At 52.2% G+C, this 20,686-nt stretch overlaps 1 protein-coding gene across 2 annotated transcripts in view; it reads left to right on the top strand.

Annotated features, from left to right (window-relative positions):
• The window catches only part of ABCG1 (ATP binding cassette subfamily G member 1), a 65,102-nt gene that overhangs the window by 28,612 nt on the left and 15,804 nt on the right, over positions 1-20,686 (top strand). For both annotated transcript variants that reach the window (XM_018051686.1, XM_018051689.1), the window contains exons 3-5: positions 15,828-15,945; positions 17,096-17,228; positions 20,010-20,060. In XM_018051686.1, coding sequence (XP_017907175.1) covers positions 15,828-15,945; positions 17,096-17,228; positions 20,010-20,060 — 302 coding nt within the window. The remainder of the gene's footprint in view (positions 1-15,827; positions 15,946-17,095; positions 17,229-20,009; positions 20,061-20,686) is intronic.

Raw genomic sequence — 20,686 nt, forward strand, 5'->3', positions numbered from 1 at the left:
ACTGAAGGGGAAGGAAAGGGGAGCAGGGGAGGTGGGGAGGGGTGTAGCTGGGCTCCTCTTGTCAACGTTGGCATCTAGAGGAAAGTCATGACCTTGGGTGTAGAAATGGTTCTGCTTGTTGATTTCAGTCTGAGGTTGATGTGACACTTGGCGCTTATTTGGCACCCTTATCAGTGCTTTTGGCATAACTTAAGTCATCAGAAGGATTTTTTTTCTTCAATGTTCTAGCAGGTTTAGAAGCTTGTGAAAAAGATCAGTTCTGCTTTTAGAAGGATAGAAATACTGCAGTGATGGATAACTGCTTCGTGCCTGACAGGCAGGTGTGACGGCCGCCGTCTGCACTGGGGCAGGGGCTCCTCTGCCAGTGGGCTCTGTACTGACCAACTGTGGAACATGGGAGTGTGTGTACACGGTGTGTGTGTGTATGGTATGTGTGTGTGTGTACATAGTGTGTGTGCACACACTGTGTGTATACATGGTATATGTGTGTATATAGTGTGCATGCGCACAGTGTGTACATGGTGTGTGTATACATGGTGTGTGTGTACATATGGTATGTGTGTGTACATGGTATATGTGTGAGTACATGGTGTGTGTACACAGGTGTATGTACATGGGGTGTGTGTGTAATGGTGTGTGTGTATACATGGTATGTGGGTATATACAGTGTATGTACATGGGGTGTGTGTACATGCTGTGTGTATGAATGGTGTGTGTGTATATGATGTGTATATATACATGGTATAGTGTATAGTACATGATATAGTGTATATACATGTGGTATGTGTATATATATGGTGTGTGTACACATGTATATACATGGGATGTGTACATGTGTGTACATGGGATGTGTGTATGTGTGTTTTACATGATGTGTGCACATGATGTGTGTACACACACATGTGTGTGTACACGATTTCTGTGCCCTGTGTACACGGTATATGCATGTATATAGTGTGTGTGCACACAGTGTGTACACACTGTGTGTGTCCATGGTATGTGCATGTACGTGTGTGTGCACATGGTATGTGCATGTGTGTGCATGGTGTGTATGTGTGTACATGTTGGAGGTGCATAGCACATTGTTCTCTTGACATCACAGCTGCTCTGAGCACCCAGCCCAGGAGTCCTGGCTCTAGGGGGCTGTGATTCCAGATGACCCATAGAGCCTGGCAACAGAAAATGATGTCACTGCAGTGTGCCAGCAGTGTTGTCCGGGACACTGACCCACTGAGAATCAGCAGTTCTCACAGTGTAAACAGAGGCAGGCCTGCTCCCAGGGAGGCTGAGGTCAAGGTTCCTCTTCACAGGGGCAGACTGGGCTCTGTACCTAGCAGCCTTTAGAGGCTTTCTGGAGCATTCCAGGAATGGGCTCTGGCTCATTGAAAATGATCACAGGCTTGAGCAACCCGATCCAGAATGTTAACCCTGGGGTGGATGCTCTTTTGGGTGCCCCTTCCCTGCAGATGCACCAGGACGCACACAGGGTCCTCAGTCCACGTGAATGAGGATGGTGGCCCAGCTGTCCCTCTTCAGGTGACAAGGTCGCTGTCAGGTGGCTTGCGGTTCACCAGGTGCGTTTTGTGCCTGTTGCAGCTGCAGCTCCACCACTTCTTCCAGCCCCTACCTCCTGGAAGGGCACCCCTACCTCCTCCGGATGCCCTTCAAACACATGATCTCGTTCTGTCTTCACAAACACCTTGAAGATCAAGGTGAGAAAATGGATCTTGGAAGCTGAAACAACTTGTCCTGGTCACACAGCAAACTCCAAGGTGGTGGAGGGGCCACTGGGGCCAGACTGACTCCATCAGAATAGCTTTCAAAGCTCCAGGAAGACCCCACATGCCAGTGATATTTGGGACCATGGGGCTGGCGGCTCTGCAGAAGTATTTTCCAGTCAGCATCTGGTCTGAATTATTCCTTGGTGTTTATGGAGTTATCATTAAAGAGACACAGGGCTGGTGAAGAGAGATGCAGAGTCAGCAGGACATGTGCTAGTATTTGCTGGGTGCTGGGGGTGGATGAGCTGGGACCCTCCATCCATCCTGCTCCTCTAGGCAGCCTCATCCCAAAGCTTATGGCAAGGCAGCGTGAGGACAAGATAGTGACCCTGAGAAAAACAATGCAGGGACGTCCAGACTCTGACAGACATCTCACTTGGGCCACCTGCCCACTGCGCTCACTGCCTCCCACACTGGATCGAACACTTCAGAAACTGGAATGTGTTTCAATCTGTGGTCAAGAGGAATTCCACACACTTAAGGGTATGATTGAACTGGCCACTGAAATGCCTGCAGTCCACAGGTGCCTCCCTGCACAGCAGGAGTGAGTGAAGTCATCACCCCAGCAAAGGAGATTTTGAAGATGAAGGAGCTTGTGCTATAGGCTGAATTGCTCCCTGCAGTCAGGCACACTGGATAACACTGGCAAGCACAGGGAACCTTTACACTCGCTTCCAGAGATGACTGACCAATCAGAACACAACTCGTCCTCTCCTGAGCCACCGAGGCAGCCCCTCTAGCCCACACATGCCTTCTCTGGGTCTCCGCCCACCCCACTTCCTTCTCCCATCATTCATCCCATTTCCCCTTCCTCATTCCCAAGCACGGAGAAGGATCCAGAAGGATTCCATGCTCACCAGATCAGACAGTCCTTTGATTGCTGTAATTTTCACATCCCATGATATTGATGTTAATTTTCATCCATTGAGTAGGAATGTCTGCCTATGTCTTTGCCTCTCAGCAGAGAAAATATGCAGTCAACGAGCTCAGTTCTGGGCAGTGGGGGATCACTGATGTCTGTGGCATGAGGCAATGCCCTGGGGTTAGGCAAGTTTTGTCTGGCAGACCTAAAAAATGTTTCACCTGACGATTCTGTGAGTCTGCTGTGCAAAATTTTACCATTAAAAAATAATTGAAGGCACACATCCATTTGAAAATAATGATCTAGGTTTATTGCCTTTATAATCTGCTTGGGCTCCCTTGTTTCTTTTTAGTTGTCAGTGTTCAGAACCAACGGAAAAACATCTCTTTGAAGTGAAAGACCTGCTTCAGATTGAGACAAGATTCTGGGCCAGGCTCTGCAGGCTGGTGACCTCAACATCAGTGTTTGCTGTGAGCATTGTGTCTGCAGATGGAATTCTGTGTCTCTGGCCGTTATGTCAGGACCTTTGGTTGTTTTGGTAGGAGCCTGCCCCTTAACCTCAGCTGACATTTGGTTCAGCAAGAGAGCCCCACGTGACTCCCAGTTGGAGAAGTCTAAGTTTTTCTTTCCTCGTGGGAAACTGAGGCCAAGATGGTGGGAAGCCTGTGCATGGCCACTCTCTAGCCATGAGCACAGCCAGACGTGAGGCCCAGGTTTCCTCCTACCACCGTGCTCCCTCCTTTCCAGAGGTCCCCACGGGAGGCTCCAAGGCCGATTATCTTTCTTTCCGTATGTAATTGCACGGCATGTAATCAGCTCCTTTAACCTCATCATGAAAGAACCTGTACTGGAGATGATGTAACCAGGCTTCATGCCCACATGGGCTGCACAGGAGAGTCTGAGAAGGACCTTGGACTGGAGAAGGACCCCTGGGAAAGCTGAAAGACAGCAGCTCTCATCACTTCCAGAACATTCCTTCTCAGGACACTGCCTCTTGTGAATGTCTGCCGGCTGAGAAGTGTAGCTTCTCCATAATGTTCACGTAGGAGTTATCTTCAGAGGGAAGTGGTCCCCTGGATCTGGCAGGGATGCTGCTGGTGTGGGCAGTGTGAGGGTGGGCGTGTTCATTTCCCATGGCTGATAGAAATGACTACAAACTTGGTGGCTTAAAAACATACAAATCTGTGGGTCTTCCCTGGAGGTTCAGAGATTAGGATTCCACACTTTCCCTGGAGGAGATAAGGATCCAGTTCCTGGTTGAGGAACTAAGATCCCCACAGGCCCTTCAGTTCAGTCAAAAACATTTTTTAAAACTTGTTTTAAAAACCTCACAAATTTGCTACCTGAAAATTCCAAAGGTCGGAATCTAAAATTAAAATGTTAGCAGGGCTGTGTTCCTTCTTTCCTTCTGAAGGCTTCAGGGAAGAATCCTTTCCTTCCTTATCTTGCTCTGGAGACACCTTGGTTCCTAGTCCCATGGCCTCTTCCTCTACCTTCAAAGTCAACAGAGTAGCATCTTCAAACTTCTTTTTCTACGCATCTATCTTCATAGCTCCTGCCCCTGCCTCTGACTCTCCTGCCTCCTTCTTTCCCTCGTAAAGACCCTTGTGATGATTTTGGACCATCACACCCCGCCCCCCACCTAGGTAATCCAGAATAATCTCTCAATCTAAATATTCTTCATTTAATCCCATCTGCAAAGACAACATACAGATGCCAAGGGCTAGGATGTAGACATCCATGGAGATTATGATTCTACCTCCACAATGAGGCAGAGCATGAATCCCACCAACCCTCCTTCCACCCACCCACCCATCCCTCCCTCCAGAGTTCTCCTCACCCCGAGTCTCCAAGATCTGGGCATGAAAACTACTCTGGGGCTTGCAGTTGGGAATTGCTTTAAACATGGTTCTGCTGTTAACTGGAAAAAAAAGCACACAATGTGACAATTATGAGTTAAGTTTTATTGGGGGAAAAATGAGGACTATAGCCTGGGAGACAGCATCTCAGGCAGCTCTGAGAAATTGCTCCAAAGAGTCAGGGGAGGAGGTCAGTATGTATGTAATTTTGGTGAAAGGTGAGTATATGCAGTTGACCATGTATTTTTAGCAGAAGGTTTCTGCTAGTCATGGGGAACAGTTGTCACCAGAAAGGATTTTAGCATTTTTCTAGATACAAGGAGATAAAAGAATTGGGCTCAAAAAAATCTTGTCCTGAAAATATCTAACTATGTGAAGACCTGTTCTGCCAGTTTTTCCCAGAGCACTGATGCTGCGTTCCTGATCTCCACCCTGAACTCCTTTGGTGGGTGCTGATGGTCAGCAGCTGTAGCAGCTCCTGATTTGACCCTTGTAAAGACAGATGGCACATGTCAACTTGTGGGTGACATTGCTATTCCTGGTGCACTTTGGAGACATGGGCTGGGACGTCCTATCAAAGAAGGGTCATGGGATTAAGGCAGCTGCTAGTGCCTACACTCAGGGCTTCTGATGAGGGGCCTGCAGGTGGCCCTCGAAGCTCTGGCTCTGGTGGTACTCCTGACAGGGGCAGCATGGTGGGAAGTCTGGGAGGAATGGGAGAAGAGCCAGCCCAAAGCCTTCCTAGCACCTGGCATACTCGCAGACTGTCACCCTTCATGCTGGCTGAGCTAGCCTCGTTCATTTGTAGAATTCTGGAGACCCATGCCCTCCAGAGCAACTTGTGGTTCGGGGCAGCGCTCTTCCTCACTTCTGGGTGTAGAGTGCATGCCTTCCTCCCGGGCACACCCCGGCTCTCCTGATCTCCCTCAGAACTGTGCCCCCTCCTTACCTGGCCTTCCTTCAACTTCCCAGAGGGATGACGAGGCCAGAAGTGGCATGGCTGGTACTCCAGGGTCCTAGGGCAGGACTGGCAACAATGGCCTGGGGACCAAACCCCTCCCCCCACCTCCTGGTTCTGTAAGTAGAGCTTCATCCGAATGTTGTCACATCCATTCATTTCATCTGGCTGCTTTTGTGGTAAGACCACAGAGCTGAGTGGTGTGACAGGCTGTGTGTCCTGCAGAGCCTAAAATATTGATGATCTAGCCCTTAAAGAGATGAGTTGCCAACACCTAGTCTGCAGGGTTTGAGCCCTGTCATCACCGCCATCTGACCAGTCATTCAAGGAGCACTTCCTAGGGGCCTCCCTGGTGGGGGCGTCATGTTGGCCCGGGGAACAATGGAGGTGACCCAAGCTGGTGTGGCTTTTGAGGAGTCAGCCATTGTTTGCTCTCCTAAAGTGAAAGTGTAAGTTGCTCAGTCGTGTCCAACTCTTTGCAACCCCATGGACTATACAGTCCATGGAATTCTCCAGGCAAGAATACTAGAATGGGTAGCCTTTCCCTTCTCCAGGGGATCTTCCCAACCCAGGAATTGAACCCAGGTTTCCCACATTACAGGCAGATTCTTTGCCAGCTAAGCCACAAGGGAACCCCAAGAATACTGGAGGAGATAGGCTATCCCTTCTCCAGTGGATCTTCCCGACCCAGGAATCGAACCAGGGTCTCCTGCATTGCAGGCGGATTCTTTACCAACTGAGATATTAGAGAAGCCCCTTGCTCTCCTAACGTCACTCATCTTGTGGACTGGCAAGATTGCTGGAACCATGTCTCTGCATCCATCGGGCAGTTATGCCTGCGTTTGGTGCCCACAGTCATGGCCTCCAGAGGAGCTTCCCTCCATGCAGTCAGTCCCACTACATGAGGGTCATGGTATCCTGGGTGTGTTATTCTGTTAACACCAGTCGTGTCAGGGCTCACGGGGCAGGAAGGGCAAAGGATCAGGGTTTCCTGGATGAGCCCGTGGAGGAAGGTGAGGACCCTGTGTCACCTCTCGAGTAAAGCTGGTGACCTGGCCACTCATGTTTAGAGTGGATGCTTATCCTCTACCCCAAAGTGGGATCCAGAGACTGGACGGTGGGCGTTTCTGGGAGCTGGCCCAAATCCCATAGCTCGATGGTGGCTGAGCTGGGACCAGACTCCTCCCAAAGGGCCTGAGATGTGAGTTGTCAGCACTTGACAAGCCAGGGTCTTGCCACTAGGTGACACATGAACTGTGCTGAAACCAGCAGATGCCTGCAAGTCCCTATTCGCCCTTCCTCGTGTTCCCTCTGAATGATTTTGCTGTGGTCCTTTTTGAGTTGTGAGCATTAAAAAGAGCTGCCCGAAATATCCAAGAGTTTGTTGTTTTCACGGGGGCAGGGGGTACGTGGAGATGCACATGTGGAGTCCCGGTGATTCAAGACCTGGGTCTGAACCTCCTCCTGCCAACTGGTGGTGTCAGAGGTGACAGCAAGAGGCAGGACAGGTGACCAGTTTCTGTGCCCACCCTCCCTGTGCCCCCACCCCCGCTCTGCCAAGGAGCTGAGGAGCTGATGGTGGGAAAATATCCATTAGCAGAAAGAACAAATAGAAAGACAGCCCAAAAATGGGGACTTGCTCGAAGGCCCCGGCCCTCATTTCCGTGTGAGCTGCTGGCTCCTTGCCAGTGTCCTCCTGCCACCCTTTCTACATGGAATCCCCAACAGCCGTGTTCAGATGGCGCAAGGCACACCCACCCACCTCGCTAGCTCAGGGGCCTCTTTGTAGCTTCAGGTGGACTCGACGAGGAGGCATCTGTAGGGGTTTCGGATGGCCCTGGTGGTCAGATGGTCAGTGATGACAGTGGTCTGGGAAAACTTATTTGGAAAACTGACCTCTTGGATGTGTGGAGATGGGAGTTGGGTTAGAGGGGTTGGGTCTGTGCCTTATCATTCCTGTGTGAGAGGAGGTCTCCCAATGAGGATACAGACCGCAGTGTCCTGGAGCCTGGCTGATGAGTGTGGGGACCCTGGGGGCGGTTGAGAGGGGACTGGGTTGGGGTGTGGAAGGGAATATTGGCAGTTCTATTCCTCTCCTGCAGGAAGCATCTCTCTGTCCATCGAGGACCCTTCTCTGTGATGAGACTCACCTTTTTTCTTTCCCCCTAAGATATTTATTTGTTTATGGCTGCGGTTGGTCTTCATTGCTGAATGCAGGTGTTCCCTAGTTTGATGCATGACCTTCTCATTGCAGTGGCTTCTCTTGTGGTGGAGCATGGGCTCTAGGTTGTGCAGGCTTCAGTAATTATGGCACACAGGCTTAGTTGTCCCATGACATGTGGTACTTCCCAGGATACTACCAGGGATCGAACCCACGCTCTTCTGCATTGACAGTCAGATTCCCAACCACTGGACCATCAGGGAGATCTGAGACTCACCTCTTTGCTGAGACTCAGAGGAGGCTATTCTGTGTGGCCCGGTCACTCCCACAAGCTTGACACACATGCTAGCTGGGGGCCCTGTGGTTTGAGCACAGTGTTTTTACGGCACACTCACCCCCTGGAGGGGTCTGAGTGCTGAGCTGCTGCTGTGGCTTTGGACTTCCAGCCAGCCCACCTGGGAGGATACCCACTGTCTACTCCAGCCCTGCCACACACCACAGACCTCTATGCGGTGAGCTTGGAAACAGACTGGCTGACCTCGGGATCTCCCTAGAAAAGCCAGCCCTTGTTAAAAAGTCTGAAACTTGTTAAATGAAACTTGAGTGAGCAGGCCCCTGGAGCTGGAGATGAAGGACAAGCCGCTTGTCATTTTCTGCAGGTAACAGGGTCGGGGGCCTGATGGTGTTGAGGGGTGGCAGACCCCGATGTACCAGCAATACTACTGCTCCAGACCCTCTACACCAGTCTGTGTGTTGCTCTTCCCCAGCAGAGGGTTTTATGACAAGGAGGGGCTGGAAGCATCCACTTGGGTTGGAGGACAGACCCTGCTCCTAGCGAGAGGTCCTTTCAGAAGCAGGGCATGAGTTCCCCCCAGACCAAAGAGGCTTCTCACGTCCTGGCAAGAACTTTTGGTTTTCTTTATTTAAAAAACAAAGCAAAACAAAACTCAAGAACGTTTCACAAAGTGAAAAAGAATTTGAAGGATGAGAGGTGATTGGACAAGTTGGGAGCTCTTTGGAGGCACAGAGGGGCTGGGGGCCTGGCTTCCATAGCATCTTCCCGCATCAACACTGGGAGAGGCTGCTAGTACCCGGGTGGCACACGTGGCCTCTGCTGACCAAGGGCATCTCGTGTTTGAGGTGGGAAGGTGTGTGTTTATTCCCATCCTCTGTTAAATGTTTCATGCAAGGGCAGACTGAATGCGCATTCCCGAATTGAGCTGACCTTGGGGATTCGTTAGGGCTTCCCAGGTGGTGCTAGTGGTAAAGAAATCACCTGTTAATGCAGGAGACACAAGAGATGCGAGTTCGATCCCTGGGTCGAGAAGATTCCCCAGAGAAGGAAATGGCAACCCATTACAGTATTCTAGCCTGGAAAATCCCATGGACAGGGGATCCTGACAGGCTACAGTCCATGGGGTTGCAAAGAGTCGGACACAACTGAAGCGACTTAGCACACACGTGCTTGGGATTCATTGGGAGCAAGCCTGCATGTGGAAGGAGGGTGGGGAGGAGGCAGCTGGCTGCCCGAAACCCCCAACTGCACTTCCCTGGACTGGCAGAGGTTCTTGGCCACTCTGGGGTTGGGCAGAGAAGTGGTTGGAATGTTGGGTTCTCTGCTTGGCCACTGTGCGGTTTCAGGCAGGTCATGAACCCTCTCTGAGCCCTGGCTTCTCCTCTTCTGCACTATATGGAGAGGCACCCGGGACTCAGCTTGCTGTGGGGCATGAAGACAGAGACACCGCAGAGCTGGCCCGTACTGACCCAAATGAGGGCTCCTAGGGCTGATGCTTCCCAAGGGGTTGGGGGCTGCTCCCAACCCCTCCTTCAGGGGCAGGTTTCTAGAGTGAAAAAATCCATGCCGGGACCCATCCAGCCTTACAGAACCTCGGAGGTGTTGACAAGCACCGTTCCTCTTTAAAGCACTATTAGCTGACATAGAGAATGTAACAGCAGTCAGTCGCTGCTTCTCCCTGCTGTCCTGACTTGGGGCTTCCCTTGTGGTTCAGCTGGTAAAGAATCTGCCCACAATGCGGGAGACCTGGATTTGATCCCTGGGTTGGGGCGATCCCTCGGAGAAGGGAAAGGCTACCCACTCCAGTGATCTTACCTGGAGAATTTCATCAGTCCATGGAGTCGCAAAGAGTTGGTCACGACTGAGTGACTTTCACTTCACTTCCTGAAGTGCATTCTGGACAAGAGTTAGCTCATCCCAGGGGCTGGCTGTCTGGCCAAGTCGGGGGAGGGGTAGCCCACCGCCAGGCTGGGGTCACAGGCCTTCAAACAGGCACTCGTCATGTGGGGTGGAGGGGCGGAGACAAAGGAGCAATTTCCCATCTAAGGTCTAAGGGGTGTTTCTTAATTTTTCCATAGCAAAGGAGAGCTGTCTGTATTTCCAAGGGAGGAAATTACTGGTTTTTCCCTCTATTCGGGAAAGACGTGTTTCCCTGATTAAAATTCAACAGCCCAGGGGTTCTACTTAAGATTCAAAAGCAATTCCCACACTGAAGTGATGGCAGGGGCCCTGAGGACCCTCCAGAAGCTCTGTGGATCCCTTTTCGTGATCTCAGGGCTTGTTCCTTGCGTGGTTCTGTCTGCGGAAAGTATACGGAGCCATGCGTACACTACCGATGTGTTCACTGTTCTCTGTGTATTCTCTGTGTTGGGTTTACCTGGTGGCTCAGAGGGTAAAGAATCCACCTTCAATGTAGGAAACCCAAGTTTGATCCCTGGGTCGGGAAGATCCCCTGGAGAAGGGAATGGCAACCAACTCCAGTATTCCCGCCTGGAGAATTCCATGGACAGAGGAGCCTGGTCGGCTGCAGTCCATGGAGTCACAAAGAGTCCAACACGACTGAGTGACTAACACACACACACACACACACTGTCTTTATTTCGGTAAAATTTGCATCAAAAGGGATTCCTCGGAAGTGACATAACATGCACGGTTTGACTGCTGTTACGTAAGAGTTTACAGACGACTGGGTGTGTGACACAGAGGGCTGTGACACAGAGGCAACAGTAGCCCGTCCGAAAGGCAGTGCCCACTTGGTGGGTTGATCTTGGAGACCATCCAGGCTGCTGGTCCTCCACAAGCTCCTGGCCATATCCTGCTAGCCCAGCACTCTCCAGAGGGGTCTGGTCATGTCGGAGGGTGGCTTGGAAAGAAGTGACATCTGCATGGCTATGCCTGAGGTACTGGCCATCACTCTGAGCTCACCTGTGCAAAGAGCTCACCTTCTGATTATTAATGTCATAGACACTTTCTCAGGGACCACTACACGCCAGGCACCATTGCACACGCAGGACTTGGTGCTTCAGAAGATGGCTCTGCTTATGTCTTCCTGAAGCTGAGGGGTCAGGAGGCAAAAGGAGGGGTGCATTGGGGGGCAGGTATCAGATTTCAGGCTCCCCTTGGGCATTCGGTTTGCGGCTGGCGGGTGGGCACTGTCTTTAGAAGTAGCCTGCTCGGAGTGTCCTTCATTCCCCAAATGCAGAATGTCCGCGCAGGCTCTTTCTGAATTGCTAACGTTGTAAGGGTGACTCACTGCAGGCATAACTGAGAGCCTTCAGTTTTTGCTTCATGCAAACTGTTAGCAAGCATCTTTATCTCCGCTTTTTATAGATAAATACAGCCCCACCAGGCGGGTGCTGAATGGACTGTGGATGTTCTGAACGTATCTCAGTTCCCCTCAGAAAGGATTTGTTTTTGTTGTTCAGTTGCTCCTACTCTTTGTGACTCCATAGACTGCAGCATGCCAGGCTTCCCTGCCCTTCACTGTCTCCTGGAGTTTGCTCAGATTCATGTCCACTGAGTGGGAGACGCTGTCCCACCATCTCATCCTCTGTCCCCTTCTCCTTTTGCCTTCAGTCTTTCCCAGCATCACAGTCTTTCCAATCACTTGACTCTGCATCAAGTGGCCAAAGTGTTGGAGCTTCAGCTTCAGCATCAGTCCTTCCAATGAATATTCAGGGTTGATTTCCTTTAGGATTAACTGGTTTGATCTTGCAGTTCAAGGGACTCTCAAGAGTCTTCTCCATCACCGCAATTCAAAAGCATCAATTCTTCACTGTCCAGCCTTCTTTATGATCCAAATTTCACTACCTGACTACTGGAAAAACCATAGCTTTGGCTACACGGACCTTTGTCAGCAAAGTGATGTCTCTGCTTTTGAATATGCTGTCTAGGTTTGTCATAGCTTTTCTTCCAAGGAGCAAGTGTCTTTTAGTTTCACGGCTACAGTCACCATCCACAGTGATTTTGGAGAAAGGATTAGATCGTGGAAAAGTCACCTCCAGTTGGCTTCATTTTCATGACCTCAGCGGGGTTTATGGAGAAAGCCTTTATGGGTTTACGCTCATGGTTTTCCTTCCTAATACCCGCTGGGCAGGGCACAGGGTCTGTCAACCAGTTCTGAATTTAGTGGAGCCACGGGATCATTTGAAATGCTACGGTGTGTCTTAAGCTCTCCTTACAAAACACAGCATGCTTAGCAAGGGCATTTGTAAAGCAAAACTCTGGAATATGAATCTTGCTTCTCACAGACTGCTCTTGAACACCAAACACAAGCCAGGCAAGATGATCCTTGGGCGCCCTTGGGCCTGTGGGGCTGTGGGGATTCTCAGTCAGGTCTGCTCCTCCTCTGTATTGGGCTTCTCTTCTCCCACAGATGCTCCGTCCTCCCGTGCCCTGGGCACCTGCTCTAGCCACCCTTCCAACAATAGGATTTCCTCTGACTGCCGGGGCATGACTAGGCTTTCAGCCAGAACCAGACATCCCATTGTACTTTTGTCCTTTTCCCCATGAAGACCCCCTCCACATCCCCACGATGTAAAGCATCCAGGGCTGTGAGACAGACTGGCCCCGGCTGGCTGGAAACTATGGGTTTCCATCTGCTGCCCCCACAGTGCCGCACCCCCCAACTCAGCAGCACATTTGCTCCAGCGCTCCTGCAGTTGGAGGTCAAGGGACACTCCCACTGTTGGTCCCCATCTTCTCGCTTCAGGCCTTCCCATCTGAGAGGATGCTAGCAAAGCTCCCCCACTGAACCCAGGGTCTAAGCAGTTTCCTTCCCTGTGATGGGTGGGCCCAAGGCACTGTCATATCTCTGTCTTGACTCTTTCTCTGTCTCCCCATCTCTCCTGTCATCCCGGGTCTGGGTTTTGACCTGCCTTCGGGGCTGGACCTTCTAAGGACAGAGCGCGCATGCCCTGTGTGGGGCTGATGGGCCCTCGGTGGCCCTTCCTCTCTGGAGGTTTATGTGCTTATAGTCCCCTGAGTGCTCACCCGCCTGATCCAAGAGCAGCCCAGGATCAGCACCTGTGTAAACAAGTGCCCTCTAGACACGGAGGAGGCGGTTTATCCATTGTACCCAAAGCTGGACCGAGCAGAGCTTCCTCTGGGAAGTAGGGCAGGGGGGTGGAGCGGGGTGGGGTAGAGCATCTCAATTTCGTGTTTCTATATGGGGATCAGACACCAGACTCTGCAGTCAAGGACGAGCTTGTTACATAAATACAGGGATGCACCTGGAGAAGAAAATGGCATCCTGCTCCAGTGTTCTTGCCTGGAGAATCCCATGGACAGAGGAGCCTGGCAGGCTACAGTCCATTGGGTCACAAAGAGTCAGGCACAACTGAGTGACTAAGCACAGGGATGCATTTGTGTTCACCAACTCGCTCACACACTCAACTCTAACAGGAGTGCCCCCATTGGCTCCCCAGCCCTCAGCCAGTGCAGAGCATGCCCTGTCCTCCCATCCTGGCCTCTGTGCGTCCAGGGTGGGAGCAGGTGGATGCTTCCTGGACTTCTGAGTCCAGTGTCCCCTTCCAAAACCTTCAATCCCAAATACAGGTCTGTCGTTTTAAAAGAAAAGCAGGTTTCTGATACAAACGCGGGGCCCGAGAGGGTGGACCACACACAAGGACACTTCTTGGCCAGCCAGCTCTGTGTCATGTCACACACGCTCGCTGTCCCTCCCCGTCCCCTTGGGAGCCCACGCCCCTCCTAGGAATGAGCTGGGAGGCAGATAACTCCTTCGGCTCCAGGTGTGTTGGCTTAGCCCGGGGTCCACAGTCAGACCCCCAGTTCCAAGCTGGTGGCTGTAAATGACAAGACCACAGTCTATACCCCTGTCTGTCTGCCTTTTCCCCTGAAAGGCTGACGCTTCCCCCCAGCTCCCAGACTCGGGTCTGTTCCTGGCATCCTGGCCATGGGCATCACAGCCTGTGTGAGCTCCCTGGAAGTGTTACTATTATCCACTGCCCTCGTGTGTACCCCATCCTCAAGGGTCCCAAAGAAAGCAGCTCCCATGGCCCCTGCCTGAGGGGAGGGGCCTCACAGACCCCACATGACAAGACTGCCCTCAGGTGTCATGATCCAGAATGTACATGACCTCCAAGTGGCTGGTGGTCAACTCAGCCACCCCATACCTCCACAGGCAGACCCTGTTTCCAGGGGACCAGCTGGGGGCTGGCTGGTTCTGAACTCGGGGAAGCACAGAGCTGAAGGAGGGTTTGCACTGGAGTAACCCCAAAGCCGCCTGCATCCCCCAGGAGACTGGTAATGAGCAGATGCCTGGCATTAGCACTCCCTCGATGATGTCACACCAGTCCCCTGGGATCCCCCTCCACAGAGCTCCCTCCCATGTGGACGGAGCCCACTCTGGAGCTCTACCCACTGGGGCGGGGGTGGTCCCTGCTGTCCCCCAGCTCTTCTATCTGTGCCCACGGCTGGGCAGGTGTAACCTATCACGGTCCTTGACCCCCACCTTTGTCTTCTATGGCTTCCCTGCTGTGTGTCTGTCCACCTGCCATCACTGACGTCCCAGTGGCAAGAATCTGACTCACCTGCAGACCTGAGCGGCTCTCCCAGGTGCCCCTCAACCTGTCCATCTGCCACTCGGTCCCTTGTCCCCAGGATGACTGTCTCAGGCCTCCCTGGTGACCGCCACTCCCCATAATGAGTCAAGTCGCAAGGCTGCAAGCTTCCTGCCCTTTGCTTCTCTCGGCCTGATTAAAAAGTCCTCAGGGACTGACTCCCCATTCAAATCAGGGAGGCGCCTGGTGACAAGTGGGGGATTGAGGTTCCCATCTGTGAAAGAAGAGAGGCCACTGGGAGAAGATGCCGAGACCTAGACCCAAGCTGGGGTTTGAGTAAACATGGGTTTGGGGCCTGGGGAGTGACTAGGGGCTCGCCAGGTACCCCAAAGGCCCTGTCCTCATCAGGCCCCTTTCAGCTCTGCGTGGGGAACCAGAATGCTGAATTTGCCCGATTCTGATCATTTAAGGGCATGTCCTGGGAATGTTTCTCAGGGACTGAGAAGTGTCTCTGATTTAGGAATCTTCAATGAATCCAGTTGCCTCTATTTGATTCCTTTTTAAAAAACACAATTTATTTATTTGACTGTGTCAGGTCCCACTGCGGCACGTGGGATCTTTTAAGATCTTCAACCATCTGCTTGAAAAGAAGTAACGTGACTCTGTCTGGCATGTGTAATTCTTTTTTTGTCCTTTCACAAGGCTCTTTGATGGAGATTTGGCAGAAAGTCCAAAGCAATGTGGTATAACTGCAAAATGATAAACTTTCAATTAGTAATGAATTATTAGCATATGAAACATTTAATTACAAATGTGGATAAGTTCTATATAAATAATTTATACCAATATAGATTTTAAATAGATAAGTTATATGGATTCCTCGTACCTGAGATCAGGGGTTCCCAACCTCTGGGATCTAACGCCTAATGATCTGAGGTGGAGCTGATGTAATAATATCAATAGCAATAAAGTGAACAATAAGTGTAATGTGCTTGAATCATCCCCAAACCACCCCCTACCCCCTAGTTTGTGAAAAAAATTGTCCTCCACCAAACTGGCCCCTGGTTCCAAAAAGGCTAGGGATGGCTGCCCTAGGTGATGTCCAGGGAAGGGCTTTGTAAAGGCTACAGCATTATACACCCACTGGTACTTATTGCTAATATAACCCATGAAATGCAACTGAGAAAGTAGGCAGAGGCACCTAAAAGACAGGAGGTCCATTTTCTTGCCCAGAACTCAGCATTTTTATAAATGCTGTGGAGTGAAAATCCTTGCCTTTGGCCTTGGTTCTGCAATTACATAAAATAATGTGTGTTTGCCTCTATAGTGCTGAGGGGAGAACCATTATGTCCTGGGATGGCTGGAAATGAACGTGATTCTTTTTTCACAGGATACAAGACCCTTTTGAAGGGCATTTCTGGAAAGTTCAACAGTGGAGAGCTGGTGGCCATCATGGGTCCTTCGGGGGCTGGAAAGTCCACACTCATGAACATCCTGGCTGGATACAGGTGAGCAGACCCTCAGCCAGTGGTCCCCCAGGGGCCAGCGGCTTTGATGGGCCACCCCATCACTTTTTAAGGCTCTGGGAAGCCTCAGGGGAGTAGCATATGTTTGGTGAATACAATCATTTTTCAGCTCACCCCACACCCACACTCCTGCCCAGACTGCCCAGCACCATCCTGGAGCCACGTGCGGCAACCTGGAGACAGGTCTGCCAGGCTAGTTCCCTGGGAAGTCATTTGATCCAACCCATTCCTTGGAGAAAAGAAGGGACCCACCCCAGGGCCCACGGTCATAGTAGTGGGCTGGATGAAGTTGGAGAGCAGGTGTAACCTCACTGGTCTCCATAGACTCTCTGTGTTTCTGTTCTTCGTGCCATCAGCGAGGCAGCACTGGATAAGGTGGATCCTAGCAGGATGCCTGTGGCTCCCTCTACCTCCCTGGGCTGTGATGATGCACCAGAGTCGTACTGGACAGTAGAGATGCCCAGTGCATCTGAGTGGGGGAGTGAGTGTGGCTGGTGGGGCCATGCCCCTCCGTCTCCATCGCATACCCAGAATGCCGCACCTCCACTGTGCTCTGAGAGAACAACTCCCCATCTGCTCAGTCTAGTGGGTCCAGGGCCCAGACCCCCTCCTCTTCTCTGAGCCACCTGGGCCCGGGGAGCCTGTACTGGTCCTTCCCAGTCAGCATCAGATTCATGCTGCCCTCAGGAACTGGTTCTGACCTACCTAGTGGTCCCACCCTGGGCTGCAGAGTCTTGGCCTTTGGGGGATTTGCTATAACCGAGGCTACACACAGGATTGTTCATATGCTCATCTTATAACCCTGCAAAGCCGGGGGCGTGCATGGGGCTTCATGTCCACAGGTAGGAGCATCCATGTATTGGTTTGGTCTGTAGGCACCTGTAACAAACGTGAGATCCCAGAGAGGCCCACGCTTGTTCTCCCCTCCCTTTCCACACTGGGCCTTTTCTCCTTGGGGTTCCTTCCTCTGAGCATTGATCTGGGCTTCCCAGCCATGCCCAGCTTGGTGTCCCTCCTGGGCCAGTTGGATGATGCTGGGAGGGGCTGTGGTCTCCCCCTCCCCTCAGCCTTGGAGGAGGGGGAGGCGGTGCAGGAGGGGCCGGGCTGACACGTCCTCTCGCTGACCCTGCAGGGAGACCGGCATGAAGGGTGAGGTCCTCATCAACGGGCTCCCTCGGGACCTGCGCTGCTTCCGGAAGGTGTCCTGTTACATCATGCAGGACGACCTGCTGCTGCCGCACCTGACCGTGCAAGAGGCCATGATGGTGAGCGTCCTGGGGCCTGCAGCCCCACACCTGACTACCCCCATACCCTGCATGAGGCGGAGCGGCGCCTGAACCCCGCCCTCCCCTGCATCTGCCCCCCACCCTCCGCATGAGGCGGAGTGGCACAGGCACCCCACTTTCACAGAGTTCTGACCCCGCATGCTGTGTGGACTCACCCAAGGCAGCCCCCCAAGGCCCTGTAGACCCCGGATGGCAAAATCAAGACCAGGTTTCTGAGAAGGTGATTGACCTGGTTGATGTGGGGGCCACTGCCAGGGTGACCTCAGTCCCAGGCCCACGAGTCGAGGGTCTTTTCTTCCCATTGGTGTTCTATGGCTTTGGCCAAAGTTCCAGGCAGTCTGGTGCCTGGATTAGGGCCCTGAGGGTCTCGTCCCTCTGACTCACCTGCCTGCCAGGTGGGTATAAAACACGTGTTTGCTGCTCACTCTCTGGGTCTCAGGCCCGCACACACATAGTCCAGCAAGGTCATCAGACATGTAATCCTATACAACCACACGAGAAAGGGTGCCTTGGAGAGTTTAGCGGTTAGCCTGGGCATCTTGTACAGCAGGGTCTAGGATGGCCTGGCATGGTCTGTACCCTTTCAGCAGACCATGACCTAGCCCTGTGCCAGGTGGACAGCGACCACACTGACCCGCTGTGGGCTATGGAAGCTGCTAGGGTGCCTCCCAGCCAGGAAGTCAGTGGGCAGTCCTTGTCCATGATGGAGCATGGGTCCGTGGGGCTGCCTGCTTCTCTGCCATCTCCTCATCTGCGGTGCAAGGCAGTGCCTGGTCTCCAGGCCTCTCCTGGCACACTGGGGACCTTCCCAGCTAGTCTACCTCGTGCTCGGGCAGTAGACAAGCATTCACCATGGATTTCCACAAGAGAGGTCTTGCCTTGCACTCCTGACACACACGGGGCCAGGCTTCCTCTCTGAGGGGTTGCAGAAGGGTGGATGCCCAGCATTTTGGCTGAAGGGCAATTCCAGGGGATCCTCAGTTCAGCAGAGAGAAGCAGAGAAGGTGTTGGGTAGGTGGTCTGCCTTCTAACCTGCTGCCCCAGCAGCCCTAAGCACCCAGCAGCCTGACCATGTAGCCCCTCTGGCCTCCAAGTGGCTATTCTCATGGGGGCATGGGCTGCTCAGGAGGAGTTTGCAAATAGGATGGTGAGGTTGGGAAATACATGATTTCTACTCACCCTGTGAATTCCCGCATTGTCACTTCACCTTCATCTGGGGCCACCAGAGCTTCATTCCCTGCTTACTTGTTTGAGAAACTCCACTTCGATTTCTAGCTCTGTCACCGCTTTCTTTTGAAAACGAGACCTTCGCCTCCTGTTGTCACCTCTGTCTTCCCCCTAACCTGTCTCCAGGTTCTGTTGGGAAATCCATTAATTTTTCAGAATTACAATCAATTACATTTTGATTTTGAGAACTTCATGATCCCTTTGATAAATACTGTGAAGTTAATGAGAAATGATTAACTGAGTAAATGAGTTATTCTCAGTTAATGAGAAAGGATGGCCTTCCCAGGTGGTGCTAGTGGCAAACAACCTGCCTGCCAGTGTAGGAGACGTAAGACACTTGGGTTTGATCCCTGGGTTGGGAAGACCCCCTGAAGGAGGAAATGGCAACCCACTCCAGTATTCTTGCCTGGAGAATCCCATGGACAGAGGAGCCTGGCGGGCTACAGTCCATAGGGTCGCAAAGAGTCAGGCACAGCTGAGGCGACTTAGCACACTGGTGCACAATGAGAAAGGATCCCTTGTACTCTGCAGGGTCCTGTCCCGCGCGTTGGCCATGAGCCCTTGGTGGTGCCCTTCCGTGCGCTGCTTCTGACCCTCCAGACATGACACCCGGAGTCACATGGCTGGTGGCTGCTCCAGCCTGATTCTGGGAGCTCAGCCTCTCAGCCCCTCACCCCTGCACCACAGTCTCTTGCGGGGCCACTGGGCAGCCTCAGTAGCTCACCAGGTGGGCAGGTTCTGACCTCAGTGCTGTGCCGAGGAGGAGACTGAAGTCCTTGCTTCCCAAGGTCCCAGGAATCGGCAGGAAGCTGGCCATGGTGATGGCTACTCAAGCCTTCACCAGACAGGGTCAGGAGCCCCGTGTGTGCTAGCAGGCGGGATATCAAACCACACAACAGGAATAACAAAACTAGACTCTCTGTATGTTGTTGTTGTTCAGTCACTAAGTTGTGTCCGACTCTTTGCGACCCCATGGACTGCAGCACACCAGGCTTACTTGTCCTCCACCATCTCCTGGAGTTTGCCCAAACTCATGTCCATTGAGTCGGTGATTCCGTCCAACCATCTCATCCTCTGCCGCCCCCGTCTTCTGTAGTCTTCAGTCTTTCCCAGCATCAGGGTCTTTCCCAATTAACTCCTTTTATGTACCACTTGCCAATTTCTGTGGTGTAAATACTCCCATTGTGGACAATGGCAAGCCGTCAGTGGTTTCACAGGTGGCTTTGTGAAATTCCTGACAGTGATCTTGAAGCCTCCAAAGCCTGGAGAGTCCACATCGCTCAGTTGCCCACATCTAACTTCCCTCAGGGACCAGCAGAGAATCCACTGAAATGACTGAAAGCATCCCAGGCCTCACTGCTCTCCGGGACCTTCCTTAGTGAAGCCGAGGGAGGTGGGGAGCCCGGACCTCTGTGGGTTTCCTCTGTCATCGGCAGCTCAGCCCTTGGGGCCCTGGGGCTGCCGTCGCTGAGTTAGGTTGTCTTGCTGCTGGCCGTCTGTTCTGATCCGCACTGCTGCTCTTGTCCCCTACAGGTATCTGCACACCTCAAACTCCAGGAGAAGGACGAAGGAAGAAGGGAGATGGTAAGTGTCTGCTTGGGTCACGTGAAATCCACTTGGCAGTCACAAGTGGAGGGGCCTCTGGGGACTGACTTGGCTTGTGGCTTGGCGCCTGGCTGTTTTTGTTGGGGGTCAGTGGCATAGCAGTGCGCCCTTGGACTGGCACACGACTTGAATGCCCGTGCTGCCACAAGATAGATGTCGCAGCTCACAGATGGAGCCAGGACACGGGCTTGAGGGGCCAACCTCAGGCTTGGACCCAGCACTCTGCCCCTTTTAGTTTCTGATACACTTTATACTCCATTGTTTTTGATAAAACACTAACAGTGAAGATGGTTAGTCATCCATTTAAAAATAACCAGCCTCCACTCCTACACACTTGCAAGAAGAAATTTGGTTCTTACCTGTTATTAACCAGTCTTTTAAAAATAACACAAGCAAGTTTCTGAGATGACAGAGATCTTGTGATCCTTTTCATTGCTTTTTTGCCTCCCTGAAACCCCAGGGAGCCAAAGGGTGTTGGGTAAACAGACCCAGCGGGGAGCACCAGAAGCCCCCACTTAGTGGAGAGGCCTGTTATATTTACACACTGTCTAAGACAAACCCAACTCCCTTCCTCTCCACCCCATGGCTGGCACTGGTGGGAGTTC

The sequence above is a fragment of the Capra hircus genome, chromosome 1, assembly GCF_001704415.2.
Source record: "Capra hircus breed San Clemente chromosome 1, ASM170441v1, whole genome shotgun sequence".
Lineage (NCBI taxonomy): Eukaryota > Metazoa > Chordata > Mammalia > Artiodactyla > Bovidae > Capra > Capra hircus.